Source organism: Thamnophis sirtalis, unplaced genomic scaffold (genome assembly GCF_051295495.1).
Source record: "Thamnophis sirtalis isolate CommonGarterSnake01/CBP01778 unplaced genomic scaffold, rThaSir2_p1.2 scaffold_14, whole genome shotgun sequence".
In the NCBI taxonomy this organism is placed as follows: domain Eukaryota; kingdom Metazoa; phylum Chordata; class Lepidosauria; order Squamata; family Natricidae; genus Thamnophis; species Thamnophis sirtalis.
In genome coordinates, this window is record NW_028261394.1 from 4,296,301 (window position 1) to 4,312,357 (window position 16,057).

General features: G+C 45.1%; 1 protein-coding gene across 1 annotated transcript in view; it reads left to right on the forward strand.

The window, feature by feature from the left end:
• Positions 1-16,057, forward strand: part of FOXK1 (forkhead box K1) — a 59,357-nt gene that overhangs the window by 21,003 nt on the left and 22,297 nt on the right. The window contains exon 2 of the mRNA XM_087728966.1: positions 8,675-8,872. Coding sequence (XP_087585092.1) covers positions 8,675-8,872 — 198 coding nt within the window. The remainder of the gene's footprint in view (positions 1-8,674; positions 8,873-16,057) is intronic.

Consider the following 16,057-nt stretch of genomic DNA (forward strand, 5'->3'; position numbering starts at 1 on the left):
GATCCTTGGTGATCTCTGAGCTTCATGGTTTTCTTGCAGACGTTTCATTACTCAAACTAGGTAACACCATCAGTGCTAGTAAGGGGTAATGCTTGCTCTCGGTTTCTATTCTGAATGAAATGTGATGCAAGCTATATTTTGAAACCAGACACAACTACGCAACTGTTCCCTTTTGGTTTCCTTGAGTTGCCATCGAGGGAAAGGACACCCAGCTGCTGCCAAATCGCAACAGAGGGACCTCTTTGAAAAGGCTGTGATGATCTTCATTGAATCATTCAGGTGGAATGCAAATATTCCCACCTTTAATGTTGTCAGATTGACACGTTCTTCGCTGTCGTTGGCTGCTGGGGAACCGTGACCATTGAATAGGGGACAAATCTTCTCAACCACACCAAGTTCGGTCAGGAAGGTGGAGTTGAGGTGCACCATCCTCGTTTCCGCCCCCAAAAAAACCTTCTTTGAAATCTAGCAGGGAGGTTCTCCCATAACAGGACAATCTTCTCAACTGTATGAAGTTTGATGAAGAAGGTGAAGTTGAGGTGCACCATCCCTGTTTTCTCCCCCAGAAAAACCTTCTTTGAAATCTAGCAGGGAGGGTGTCCCATAACAGGACAATCTTCTCAACTGTATGAAGTTTGATGAAGAAGGTGGAGTTGTGGTGCACCATCCTCGTTTCCGCCCCCCCAAAAACCTTTGAAATCTGGCATGTGGTTGTCCCATAACAGGACAATCTTCTCCCTCTGGAACAACCTCCCCGTGGAGATTCGGACCCTCACCACCCTTCAGGCTTTCCGCAAAGCAGCCAAGACCTGGCTGTTCCGGCAGGCCTGGGGCTGATGAGTTCCCAGCCCCACTCGAATTGTTGCGACTGTTGTGAGTTTTTAAATCTGTTCTTTGTCATTTGTTTCTCGTCTTGTTTGTTCTTGTATTGTTCCCTTCCCCTTGGTTTGTTAGCCGCCCTGAGTCCCACTGGGAATAGGGCGGCATACAAGTTTAATAAACCTAAACCGCATGAAGTTCGGTGAAGAAGGTGGAGTTGAGGTGCCCCATCCTCGTTTCTCCCCCTCCCCCCAAAAAATACCCTCTTTGAAATCTGGCTTGGAGATTTCGTCCTATAACAGGATGCTGTTGAGCAAATTTGGCAAAAGTTGCACCCCGAGGGCACAATCAGAGCTTAGCAAGCAGATATTCCTGAAGAGGCGTCAACATTGTTTGATCTTGTAGTATGTTGCTGAGGACATCTCAGGAACCGGCCAGTCAACGGTTCGGCTGCGTGGTTCGTCGGATTTATTTTGGGTATCTGGGGGTGGAAACGGGTTTGTGCTGGTTATTCAAATCGATCTTGAGTGTCAATCCTTTGGGGGGGATTTTGATGTCACCAGGGAAGTTCTGAAGAAGGTGTCTTTTTTTCTCCCTCTTCCTATCCCTTTGTTTTATTGAGCGGGCATCAGAGGTGGGTTCCTACCAGTTCGCACCAGTTCGGTAGAACCGGTTCGTCAAATCTACCGAATCGGTTAGAAGAGGTTCCACCAGTGGACCCGGAAAGCAGGCCACACCTACAGAAGAGGTTCCAAATTTTTTTGAAACCCACCACTGACACACACACACACACACAGACTCACACAGAGAGAGAAAGAGAAAGAAAGGAAGAAAGAAATAAAGAAAAAAAGAAAAAAAGAAAGAAAAAGTGAGAGAGATGAAAGAAAAAAAGGAAAAAGGGATAGAGAGACAAAAGGAAGGAAAGAGAGAGAGAGAGAGAACACATGGCCTGCGAGCCACACCCACCAGGTCACATGGCCTGCAGGCCACACCCACAGAGTAGGTTCAAAAAAAATTTGAAACCCACCACTGGCGGGCATTAATCGTGGCAAGTTTGTAGTATGTAAGATACAAGGTCCCAAGGGAGGAGCATGGGAGATTGATCAAAAAGTCAATAAGTTGGGCAAGAAGAGATGATGGATAGATACAGAATACCTCTTAATATGGGATTTATCTTACTAAAGATTAGAAAACAGAGCTAGAAACTAGAAACTGGGAAAATGTTACGATGTATACTGTCACAAGGGGACATGGTGGCTTAATGGCTAAGACGCTGAGCTTGTTGATCAGAAAGGTCGGCAGTTCAGCCGGTTCGAATCCCTAGCATTGCGTAACTGAGTGAGCTCCCATTATTTGTCTCAAAGCACGGACCTTGTAATTTGTTTGAAAGCACGTAAAAAATGCAAGTGGAAAAATAGGAACCACCTTTGGTGGGAAGGGAACAGAGTTCCATGCGCCTTCAGCGTTGAGTCATGCCGGCCACATGACCACGGAGACGTCTTCGGACAGCGCTGGCTCTTCGGCTTCGAAATGGAGATGAACACCACCCCCTAGAGTCGGGAACGACTAGCACATACGTGCGAGGGGAACCTTTACCTTTAGAAGTTGAAATACTACCACTACGTATGCTTAAAAAGTAAAGGGTAAGAGATGATGGGTAGATACAGAATACAACTTAATATGATACGGAATACGACTTAATATGGGAATTCTTTTTTTTTTTTCATCATGTGTAAATGTGTTTTTATTTTCCATTTTCATTTTCGTACAGTCACATACATACTGTGCGTAACCGGGGCCATATAACATTAAACAATAAACACAGCCATTCCTCTTATCAGCAGTACCCCCAAAAAATAAAAACCCAATGTACCTCTTCGACCCTCCATACACCCTTTCTTTCGCCCCTCCCTCCAACTTTCCATCCTCCCTCCATCATTCCCCTCTACCCTACTTCCCCTCCCCCTCTACCACTCCTCCTTAATATGGGAATTCTTGTATTAGGGTTTAAAAAAAAAAAGAGAGAGATAGAAATTAGAAATTAGGGAAATACTACCATGCACACAGCTACAAAATATAATATAACTACAATGTGTGTGTAAGTTTTAGAAGTTGAAAAATTGCTATCGTGTATAGCAATAGCAGTTAGACTTATATACCGCTTCATAGGGCTTTCAGCCCTCTCTAAGCGGTTTACAGAGTCAGCATATCGCCCCCAACAACAATCCGGGTCCTCATTTTACCCACCTCGGAAAGGATGGAAGGCTGAGTCAACCTTGAGCCGGTGAGATTTGAACAGCCGAACTGCAGAACTGCAGTCAGCTGAAGTAGCCTGCAGTGCTGCATTTAACCACTGCGCCACCTCAGCTCCTTGTATACCTAAACAGTATTATTAATGTTGTTGTTATTAACATTCTGTATATAGTAACTTGATCTAGACAATGTTCTGTTCACTAAGCACTCATTGTTAAAGAAAAAAAAACATAAAATCATAGATTTAAAAAAGCCCACACTATTTCCCCAGTGGGAACAGGCAATGCACAATCTTTACATTCCTTAAGAGGACAAACAGGTTACGCACGAGGAAAGGAGTTGGGAAACTCTTGACGGAATGCAGAAAAAACATTATTTGAACTTTCTCCTTGTCATCCTCAATGTGTGACCACCATTGGTCACGCATTGAAATGCCATGGTTAAACAGGAATGTTCTTTTACGAATCGTTCACCATCACTGGTATATAGTGATGGTGTATACTGCACCATCGCTGGAGCAGGGGGTTGGACTAGAAGGCCTCCAAGGTCCCTTCCAACTCTCTTATTCTGTTGTTAACCTGCGAGACTCAGCCACCCAGAACCACGAATCGTAGCTTATCCATCTCGGCCTCCTCTAAGAAGGGAGAAAGGGAAGTAATATTTTGCAGCTGAAGTTGTAGGAAAAAAAAACAAAAGGATGTGTTTTTCTCTCCCATTTTTTTTTTTTTTGGAAAGCACCATCTTTTTTTTTTTCATTTTCCTTTTTAAAACAACGTCTTGAATTTCTCCCCGCTGATTTTCACTTGGGGAGCAGCCTTGTTATGACTTGTTCGGTTAAACAATGGGGTGGAATTGGAACGGGTTGTCTGTGCAGGCTCTATTTCAGGAAAAAGGGGGGAGTTATTAAATATTTCTTTTTCCCAGAGTCCAAGGCTGCTAACAAAAAAGAAAATAATTGGCGCGGTGGTGGGGTGGAAATGGGGCAGTGGAGGGATATATTTCCATAGCCAAATGTGAAACTGGCAGCTTTTCCCAACCTCGGTTTTGGCTTTTTAAAGCTTCTTTTTCCTCTACTTCACGATCGGAGAATGCGGTGTGTAATCAAGTTACAGGTAGTCCTTGTCTTACGCCCAAAACCTCTGTCGCTAAGAGAGACAGGGGTGAAGTGAGTTTTCCCCCGTTGTACCGCCTTCCTTGGCACAGTTGTTGAGTGAATCAGTGCAGTTCCTAAGTTAGTCGCAGGGTTGTTGAGTGAATCCGACTTGGCTTGACTGATGATGTTACCTAGTTGGGTCATGAAACGTCTTCAAGGAAGCAACCAAGGATTCAACAGTCCTCGTCCTCCTCTTCCACCCCACGAACCCCTTTCTCTTCTACCACTGATGTTGTTACCTAGTTGGGTCATGAAACATCTGCAAGGACCCCTCAGTATTTCTTCTCTTCCCTTCCTTTCCCTTCCATCCCACGAACCCCTTTCTCTTCTACCACTGATGTTGTTACCTAGTTGGGTCATGAAACATCTGCAAGGCTCTCAGGAGGGCTCTGTGTCGGAGGCAGAGAGGGGGCCAGAGCCATATGCCAGCTATCAGCTGCCTTCAGAGTCAGACATCAGTGAGGCAGAAGAACAGCTGGAGCCTGTTCCCAGTGTGCGCATGCGCAGAGTTGCCAGACAAAGGGAGCAGCTAAAGAACAGGGGGCGACTTGGGAGTAAGGCCACAGGTGGACGGTGAATGGCCCCTCCCAGAGGAGATAAAAGAGGAGCGAAAGGGGAGTGGAGTTTGCAGGAGACCATTAGTTTGCTTCATTGGTTCGTGACTCTCCGAGATTCCTTGCCAAGATTTGCAAATATCATCCTGGCAGCTCTCCAAGCCAGATGAGGTCTGTGACCGTAAATCCTCCCTTGAAAGACTTTGCTGGATGTGAAGGAGCAGAATTCACAGCAAATTAATAAAAGAGTTTTTTTGTCGGGACCAGGAGTTTGCTTCAGGCTCTCGGGAAGCCTCGGTCAAAACACCAGGAAAGAGAGAGAAGCCATATCGTGCCTTAAGCTGTTTCAGTATTTCCCATCCTGGTTGGCACCAGACGGATCTTAAAACTGAGCACACTCACCAACCGGCTGTTTGCTAACATGATTGTCCAGCTACAAATTGCGGTTTTAAAAGCTGGAAGGGACTTCAGCATTTGGGATCATTTCTTCCAGCTCAAAAAGCTTTTAGCGTTTTTTGTTTGAGGCCAGGAACAAATGTCTTTTTTCTTTCTCCCCAAATTGGCCAGAACGTTGCGACCCGGAATGCGAAAAATAAACAGCAATTGCGTTTCGTTTTGTTGTCGTTTCTCCCCCCCCCCCCCCTTCTTCCTGCGCTCGATGAGACGAATCTTCCTCGGAGCTATTAAATGTGTCCAGATGTCTTCTGCCATTATCAAGGCTGCAAATAGTTCTCATTTATTCTAAGGGAGGTACGATCAGATGCGATGATATTAATGCCTGGTTAGAAAGCTTCCTGCGGTTGTTTGTGGGGAAGGAAAATATCCTCCGTGTGTGATTCATTTTGGTTTTTAAAAAAATAAACTTTGGGGGGAAAAATCTTTTTTTTAAACGGTTGAATCAGGCCAAGAAGGAAGGAAGGAAGGAAGGAAGGAAGGAAGGAAGGAAGGAAGGAAGGAAGGAAGGAAGGAAGGATTGAAGGATTGAAGGAAGGATTGAAGGAAGGAAGGAATGAAGGATGGATGGATGGATGGATGGATTGAAGGAAGGAAGGATGGGTGGATGGATGGATTGATTGAAGGAAGGAAGGAAGAATGAATGGATTGAAGGAAGGAAGGAAGGATGCATTGAAGGATGGATGGATGGATGGATGGATGGATGGATGGAAGGATGGATTGTAGGAAGGAAGGATGGATTGATTGAAGGAAGGAAGGATGGATGGATGGATTGAAGGAAGGGGAAGGATGGAAAGGAAGGAAAGAAGGATAGGAAGGAAGGATGGATTGAAGGAAGGAAGGAAGGAAGGATGCATTGAAGGATGGATGGATGGATGGATGGAAGGAAGGAAGGATGGATTGTAGGAAGGAAGGATGGATGGATTGAAGGAAGGAAGGATGGATGGATGGATGGATTGAAGGAAGGGGAAGGATGGAAAAGAAGGAAAGAAGGATAGGAAGGAAGGATGGATTGAAGGAAGGAAGGATGGGAAGGAAGGAAAGAAGGATAGGAAGGAAGGAAGGATGGATTGAAGGAAGGATGGATGGATGGGAAGGAAGGAAGGGAAGGAAGGAAGGAAGGATGGAAAGGAAGTTTATAGCTCAGGGTTGACAATAAGAGGTCCTTGGTGCTCTCTGAGCTTCATTGTTTTCTTACAGACATTTCATGACCCAACTAAGTAACATCATCAGTGCACTGTTATCCACGTTATCTAATTTGGGTCATGAAACGCCTGCAAGAAAACAACCAAGAGAGCATCAAGGATCCCTCGGTTTGAATAGATGGACAAAAATGCAGGTGAGTATCTACCTTCCTACCTGCCTTTAATGGGAGGGGAACAAATACCATTTACATTCAATAATTGAACTGTAAAAACTGCCAGAGTTTTATGATGGAAGGCCCAGAATCTTGGCCTGGGGGGGGGGGGGGGCGGTGTATACGCCCTTTTTCAAGCCCCCCCTCCCCCCCCCAGCTTACTAACCCGGCTGATAGCTTATAGGAAGAGCGAACATTGCTTTAACTGCCACGGAAATCCCTACGTGTAAACAAAAGCTTGCAACGCACATATTTCCAGGCAACAGTCATGTTAAGATGTCGGGAGAATTTACAGTTTTTTGCAGTGATTTATGGAAGGCGTCCTCTTTACGGGGGCTTGCTTAGAGGCCCCCCCCCAAAGCCCAGGGAGCTGTTTGAAAGCATAGCTGTAAAAACAGAAAAAAGGAAAAGAAATATAGAGGCACCATATATATTTTTTCCAGATTCCTTTCAGGTTTTATATATATATATATATATATATGCATACACACAGTGGCTCCCTTAAGTAAAGAAAAACATTGCAGCTTTTTTATACTTCCTGCTCCTCGGGTGGTGACTTTTTTTTTTTTAATACTACTGTTTTTCTTTTGCTTCCTTGTTTGGGGTTTACATGCATCTCCGGGAGCAATAAACCGAGTTTTTACTCAAGGGATTCCCGGAAAGAATTGCAGTACAGGTAGTCCTTGATTTACAAGGCTCTGTTTAGTGGCCATTCAAAGATAAGGACAGCCCTGAAAAGAGTGACCCGTTTTTTTTTCCCAAACACTCACGACCGTGCCATGCGATCAACATTGGAAAGCGGAGTCGTATTTACGATGGTCCCGGGGTGGGGGTGGGGGGTGTCGCGTGATTTCCCCTTTTGCAAACTTCTGACAAGCAAAGTTCAGCAGGGAAGGTGGATTCACTTAAAGACGGCCTGAGCGGGTTAACAACTGTAGGGATTATATATATGTATATATATATATATATATATACTTAAAGTCACAACCCCTGGTATGCCCAAGTGTGGGAGGAAGGTCACACTTCCACTCTCTGTCATTAGGCTCGTCACAAGAGTCCATCCAGACAGAAACCCAATATTTTTACTGTTGCCTTTGTTATATTTGTGTTTTTATTTTTGCTGATAAATAAATAAAGGAAGACTAGTATAGATCTATTTCAAGCTATTTAGCTCTCATCAGCTAGCCATATTCGATTCCCAGTAAGGATATGGCTAGCTGATGAGAGCTAAATAGCTTGAAATAGATCTATACTAGTCTTCCTTTATTTATTTATCAGCAAAAATAAAAACATATATATATATATATATATATATATATATATATATATATATATATATATATATATATATATATATATATATATATATATTATTTTATTTTATTTTATCAATTTCATATATACATTCACAATTATATGATCTTATAACTGTTATTAATAATATGTATTTATAACAATTTTCCCCTACAGTTGACAATATACTTGAAGATTGCTTTTTTATCATCCCATAGATCCATCTTATCTTACAACGGTCCTACTTCTTCTTCCCTCCCTCCCTCTTTCCTTCCCTCGTTTCTTCTCTCCTACTCCCCTTCCTTCCCTCCCTCCTTCCCCTTCCCTCCTTCTCTCCTTCCCTACTTCCTTCCCTCCTTTCTTTTCTCCTTCTCTCCTTCCTTTCCGCCTTCCTTTCCTCCTTCCTTCCCCCCTTCCTTCTCTCCTACATTCCCTCCTTCCTTCCCTCCTTTCTTCTCTCCTTCCTTCCCTCCTTCCTTCCCCCCCCCCCCAACTGTAGGGATTCACTTAACCACTGTGGTAAGAAAGTAAAACGGGACTAATTTAAGAACCGTATCGCTTAGCAATGGAAATTGGGGCCTCCGCCATAAAACGAGGACTGCCTATAATAGTGGCTAGTTAAAACTCCCATTGATGGATGTGTCAAGTTTCAGGTTGCGGTTTTGGGAGCCAGGAGGGCATCTAGACCTGCATTCTTTTAAGATCCGTGCCCGATGTTTAAACTCGGCTTTACATTTTCTCACACTCAGTTGTGTCCGTTTTTCTTCCTTTCTCCCCCCCCCTCCCGCACAGGTGTGTTATCCGGTTTCCCAGCACGGTCATCAAAATCCAATTTACGTCCCTCTACCATCGAGAGGAGGCAAGAGAGGACGCGGCATCTCCTCCGCTACGGCCTCTCTACCCACAGATCTCGCCGCTTAAGATCCACATTCCGGAGCCGGATCTGCAGAACCTGGTCAGCCCCCTGCCTTCTCCCACTGGCACCATCAGGTAACCCATCATCCCCTGCCCGGCGAGATGTCAGTGAACACCACTTTTCCCCAGAATTCCCATTTCTGCCCTTTAGAATAGAATAGAATTCAGAAGAGAAGAGAATAACAAAATGAATAGAAAAGAAGTAGGATAGGTAGGGAATGAACAGAACAGAAAGGAAAATAGAGAATAGAAAGAATAGAATAGGAATAGAATAGAATAGAGTAGAATTCAGAAGAGAATAGAGTAACAAAATGAATAGAAAAGAGTAGAGTAGGGTAGGGAATGAACAGAACAGAAAGGAAAATAGAGAATAGAAAGAAGAGAAGAGAAGAGAATTCAGAAGAGAATAACAAAATGAATAGAAAAGAGTAGAGTAGGGTAGGGAATGAACAGAACAGAAAGGAAAATAGAGAATAGAAAGAATAGAGTAGAATAGAAGAGAAGAGAATTCAGAAGAGACGAGAATAACAAAATGAATAGAAAAGAGTAGAGTAGGGTAGGGAATGAACAGAACAGAAAGGAAAATAGAGAATAGAAAGAATAGAGTAGAATAGAAGAGAAGAGAATTCAGAAGAGACGAGAATAACAAAATGAATAGAAAAGAGTAGAGTAGGGTAGGGAATGAACAGAACAGAAAGGAAAATAGAGAATAGAAAGAATGGAATAGAATAGAATAGAATTCAGAAGAGAAGAGAATAACAAAATGAATAGAAAAGGGTAGGGTAGGGAATGAACAGAACAGAAAGGAAAATAGAGAATAGAATAGAATAGAATTCAGAAGAGAAGAGAATAACAAAATGAATAGAAAAGGGTAGGGTAGGGAATGAACTGAACAGAAAGGAAAATAGAGAATAGAAAGAATAGAATAGAATTCAGAAGAGAAGAGAATAACAAAATGAATAGAAAAGAGTAGAGTAGGGAATGAACAGAACAGAAAGGAAAATAGAGAATAGAATAGAATAGGAATGGAATGGAATAGAATTCTTTTTTGGCCAAGTGTGATTGGACGCACAAGGAATTTGTCTTTCATGCTGTGAAAGGAAAATTCCAATAGGAAACAAAAGCAACAACACAAGGAAAACTTCTTCCTTTAAGATCAGAGGGTTTTTTTTTGTTTCTAATAATTTGGAACACTAGAAATGAATAGATATAATAGCAAAAATGCACTGCAACAACATATTAATGCAGAGGGACAATGAGATATAGCAAGTCCTACAAGGGCTGTGATAAATCGAAGAGCTCCGAGCCGATCTTGAACTCTATCCTTTCTCCTGTTCTTCTAACCACATACGTGGTTCACAAGTTCACTGTCACTATCCGTGAACACTTGTGTAACATTACTTTCAATTCCTCAGTTTCATTCTTCTTGTTTTAAACTACTCCATACAAGTGCATATTTTAGAAACACATATTTCACAGTTAGCAACGGTTCAGCAGGATTACAAATATTTCTGGTCAATTTTGAAATCATCTTAGCTGAAAACTTTGGTTCATATCTCTTTCTTCTGGGGCCTCCTATTATCCAAAAGACTTATTGAATCTAATAGATCGATAGGCTATATTTCTTGATTCTCACATGCATATGCTTTCAAGGATATACGGGTAGTCATACATTACATTACATTGATTGATTGATTAGCCATATCAAAGTGCGGAGTTTCAGAAACAAATTATTATTATTAACATTTGATAAAAGCAATTTAACATGGGATTGGAATAAAATACCATTTAAAATGAAATTGGAGTAAAATACAGTTTAAAAGGAAATAGGAATAGCAATAGCACTTAAGACTTATATACCGCTTTCCAGCCCTCTCTAAGCGGTTTACAGAGTCAGCCTCTTGCCCCCCAACAATTTGGGTCGTCATTTTACCCACCTCGGAAGGATGGAAGGCTGAAACAACCTTGAGCCTGGTGAGACTCAAACTGCCAAACTGCAGTTAGCTGGCAGTCAGCAAAAGTAGCCTGCAGTACTGCACTCTGACCACTGCACCACCATGGCCCTTCCTTCCTTCCTTCCTTCCTTCCCTTCCCTTCCCTTCCTTCCTTCCTTCCTTTCCTTCCCAATTAGCACTTAGACTTACATACCACTTCACAGTGTTTTACAGCCCTCTCTAAGTGGTTTACAGATTCAGCCTCTTGCCCCCCAACAATCTGGGTCCTCATTTTACTCCCCTCGGAAGGACGGAAGGCTGAGTCAACCTTGAGCCTGGTGAGATTCGAACTGCCAAACTGCAGGCAGCTGGCAGTCAGCAGAAGTAGCCTGCAGTATTGCACCCTAACCACTGCGCCACCAAGGACCTTAAATAAAATACGATTTAAAAAGAAATTGGAATAAAATAAAAGAGCCCAAAATGAAATTGGAATAGAATACAATAATTTAAGATGTAGATAAAATATGATAAAAATTATATTCTGGTATCACCCCTGGAATCTACCCCAATCAGTCCCACCTACAACGATCTCAACTGAACCATTTTGTTTAAGGTCTGTGCTGGGTTCAGTGTTATTTTCCAGATTCTGGCCGCACATAAGGTAAGTTGTTTTGATATGGGGATCCCAATGCGTCCTTCGTTTGGAATGCAGACCTGTTTCTTACCTCCTTATACAGGAAGCTTATCAAAATACACCTGTAGATTTACCGTGTTTTCCCGAAAATAATAAGACAGGGTCTTATTTCCTTTTGATCACCCCGAAATAAGGGCTTGGCCTTATTTTCGGGCAGGTCTTATTATTTTTGAGGCGCAGGAGATGGCGAGCGTCGTCACCTCATGGCGGCTGCTGTGTTGCGCATTGCTGGGTCTGGCGCTGTTTTTTGTGGCAGCCATTTGAGCGGTAGCTAGGATTGTGGGAGCGGCCATTAGGTGAGATCGTGTGGGGTGAATGGGGTGTGTTCCCCCCTCCCTTTCCCCCCCTCCAGCCTCGCCTCCTCGCTTGGCATTGTGTGCGCAGCAAGTAGCCAGAGGAATGGCGGGGACCGGCTGCGCATGCGTTTACACCAGGGGTGTACAAAGTTGGGAACTTTTAAGACTTGTGGACTTCAACTCCCAGAATTCTGGGAGTTGAAGTCCACAAGTCTTAAAGTTCCCAACTTTCAGGGAGGGCTTATTTTCAGGGAGGGCTTATTGGGGGGAGGGTTTATTTTAGCGCATGCCCTCAAAAGCCCGATTGAGCTTCTTATCCAGGGAGGTCTTATTTTTTGGGAGGGGAAACAGGATATTGATTGATTATCCTTCGGCCCGTATCGAAGTGCAGAGTTCCAGAAACAAATTTCTACTAGTAGTTATTGTGGTGGTGGGGAAATAGGAGGAGGAAGGAGTATCAAGTATGTTGCCGCCTTGAGTGATTTATAAAAATCATAAAAGGCATGCTGTAAAACAAGGACAATAATGATGGTGGACAACTTGGGTCAAAGCTCACGTGGAACAGAAATTATAAAGCCGTGAGTTCACCCGCTGCCACGCTTTTGTTGGAAACCCTGGGTAGAACTACGGCGCTGAAGCTGGGAGAGGGGAGGCAACAAGTGCCTTTTTAATTTCTGCAGTGACTTCACTTTCTTCAGGAAGCCAAAATCACGTGCCCCAAACGGTGATGCCTTTTGCTCGGCACACCCTAGAGCCAGTGTTGACACAGGCAAGCTTCAGCTTGCTGGTCTTGATGGGAAACACAAGTCCTTTTCCCAAGCTGGTGGAGGGAGGGAGACCCGAGATCTCCACCGCAGAGACCCAAGGATCCAGGGAAGTATGAAGTCTCCTCTGAATTTGAGATGCTGGAGACCTGCTAGAGTGCAGGTCTCCAACGTTGGTGACTTGAAACCTGGTGGACTTCAACTCCCAGCATTCCTCAGTCAGGGTCTCCAACGTTGGTGACTTGAAGCCTGGTGGACTTCAACACCCAGAATTCCTCAGTCAGGGTCTCCAACGTTGGTGACTTGAAGCCTGGTGGACTTCCACTCCCAGAATTCCTCAGTCAGGGTCTCCAACGTTGGTGACTTGAAGCCTGGTGGACTTCAACTCCCAGCATTCCTCAGTCAGGGTCTCCAACGTTGGTGACTTGAAGCCTGGTGGACTTCAACTCCCAGAATTCCTCAGTCAGGGTCTCCAACGTTGGTGACTTGAAGCCTGGTGGACTTCAACTCCCAGAATTCCTCAGTCAGGGTCTCCAACGTTGGTGACTTGAAGCTTGGTGGACTTCAACTCCCAGAATTCCTCAGTCAGGATCTCCAACGTTGGTGACTTGAAGCTTGGTGGACTTCAACTCCCAGAATTCCTCAGTCAGGATCTCCAACGTTGGTGACTTGAAGCTTGGTGGACTTCAACTCCCAGAATTCCTCAGTCAGGGTCTCCAACGTTGGTGACTTGAAGCCTGGTGGACTTCAACTCCCAGAATTCCTCAGTCAGGATCTCCAACGTTGGTGACTTGAAGCTTGGTGGACTTCAACTCCCAGAATTCCTCAGTCAGGATCTCCAACGTTGGTGACTTGAAGCCTGGTGGACTTCAACTCCCAGAATTCCTCAGTCAGGATCTCCAACGTTGGTGACTTGAAGCCTGGTGGACTTCAACTCCCAGAATTCCTCAGTCAGGGTCTCCAACCTAGGCTACTTTAAAACTTGTGGACTTCAACTCCCAGAATCCCTCAGCCAGGAATTCTGGGAGTCCACAAGTCTTAAAGTTGCCAAGGATGGAGACCCCTGCTCTAGAGGCTGAGAGGGGACCACATCTGACTGCATTGGCTGTGCTCCACTTGGTGCTCTGTTAGATGGGCTGGAGTTAACGGTTTTGAGACTTTTCTTACCTGGGTCACTCAAGCAGGTGGCCTCACCTGAACTGATAGCATCCATCCATCCTTTTTGGTCCAGTTGGGACACAGTAAGGAGGAAAAGGGGTGGGCAAAATAGGTCACTGCTAACCCTCTATCATTGCTGCTGTTTTGAGTAGCGATGAAAAGGAGGGGAGGGGTCTTTTGATCGTTGCCTTGAGTTTGTCTCTGAGCATCCTTTTGAACAAAAGAGGGTTTAGGTGGAGGTGGGTCAGAGCAGCCCCCAATTCTCTTATGGTCTCATACTGAGTCTCAATACAAGATTTCCCCTTCCATCCTTCCTTCCTTCCTTCCTTCCTTCCTTCCTTCCTTCCTTCCTTCCTTCCTTCCTTCCTTCCTTCTTGACTGCCTACCCTTCCCTGCCTTTCCCCTTTTTTCCTTTTTTTCCTTTTCTCCCTCTCCTTCCTCCCTTCCTTCCTCCCTTCCTTTCTCCTCTTTTTTCCTTCCTTCCTTCTCTCTCTCCTCCCTCCCTTTCTCCCTCTCTACCCCTCCGTCTCCTTCCCTTCCTTCCTCCATTCCTTTCCCCTCTTCTTCCTTCCTTCCTTCTCTCTTTCCTCCCTCCCTTCCTCCCTCTCTATCCCTCCATCTCTTTCCCTTCCTTCCTCCATTCCCTTCCTCTCTTTTTCCCTTCCTTCCTTCTCTCTCTCCTCCCTCCCTTCCTCCCTCTCTACCCCTCCGTCTCCTTCCCTTCCTTCCTTCCTCCCCTCCCTTCCCCTCTTTTTTCCTTCCTTCCTCCTCTCTCTCCTTCCTTCCTCCTCTCTCTCCTCCCTCCCTTCCTCTCTACCCCTCCATCTCCTTCCTTCCTGCATTCCCTTCCTCTCTTTTTTCCTTTCTTCCTTCCCTCTCTACCCTTCTGCCTCCTTCCCTTCATTCCTTTCCCTCCACTTCCTTCCCTCTTAACCCTTACTTCCTTCTTCTCTACCCCTCCACTTCTTTCCTTCTTAATCCTTCCTCTCATTTATCTTTTTCTTTCCTCTCCCCCTCCCCCCCCATTCTGCCCTTACTCACAAAGAAGGAGGAGTTTAAGTTTGGACATTGCCCTCGTTCTATAAGTCACTCAACACTTTTCCACTTCCGCTGAGCTGGTAACAAAACTGAAATCTTTCTAAACAAGGGTGCACAAGAGTCCCTCTGTTTTTTTCTCCTTCCCTGATTCCTTCGTTCCTCCTCCTTCCTCCTCCTCCTCCTCTTCCTCTTCTTCTTCTTCTTCTTCTTCTTCTTCTTCTTCTTCTTCTTTGGAGTCCTTCGGGATTGGGCGGCCTATAAATATGAAACCGCTGGGAGAGATCATCCGCAGGCACGGGATTAGATACCATCAATATGCGGACGATACTCAATTGTATCTGTCCGCCCCGTGCCAAATCAATGAAGCGGTTGACGTGATGGGCCGGGGTCTTGAGGCCGTTATGGACTGGATGAGGATTAACAAGCTTGTGCTCAACCCAGAAAAGACCGAGTGGCTGTTGTGTTTCCCTCCCAAAGATTTGGCCAACATTCCAACACTCAGGCTGGGGGGTCAAATTTTACACCCCTCAGAGAGGGTTCGCAATCTGGGAGTCCTCCTGGATCCACAGCTGTCATTCGACCACCATTTAGCGGCTGTGACCAGGGGGGCATTCGCCCAGGTACGCCTGGTGCGCCAGTTGCGACCCTACCTGAACCGGGAGGCACTCACAACAGTCACTCGGGCCCTTGTGATCTCTAGGCTGGAATACTGCAATGTGCTCTACATGGGGCTGCCCTTGAGGAGCATCCGGCGACTTCAGTTAGTGCAGAACGCGGCCGCGCGAGTGATCGCGGGTGCACCCCGATTCACCCGCATAACACCTATCCTCCGCGAGCTGCGCTGGCTACCTGTCGATCTCCGGATGCGCTTCAAGGTGCTTTTACTCACCCATAAAGCCCTACATGGCAGTGGATCTGGATACTTGAGAGACCGCCTTCTGCCGATTACCTCCCTACGACCTATAAGATCGCATAGACTGGGCCTCCTCCGCATTCCATCGGCCAGCCAGTGTCGGCTGGCAACTACAAGGAGGAGGGCCTTTTCAGCAGTCGCCCCGACCCTTTGGAACGAGCTCCCCGTGGAGATTCGTACCCTCTCCACCGTCCAAGCCTTCCGCATAGCCTTGAAGAACTGGCTCGCCCGTCAGGCCTGGGGATAAGGACCGTTACCCCGCCCGAATATTGAATGTATGGTGTTGATTTTATTATATGTTGTCGTCTTAATGTTGTATTCCCCCTCCCTTGGTTTTCTGTGAGCCGCCCTGAGTCCCCTCAGGGAAAAGGGCGGCCTACAAATGTCAATAAAACCTAAACCTAAACCTAAATAAAATTAAACTTACAAACTAAATTAAACTAAAACTTACTCCTTCCTCCTC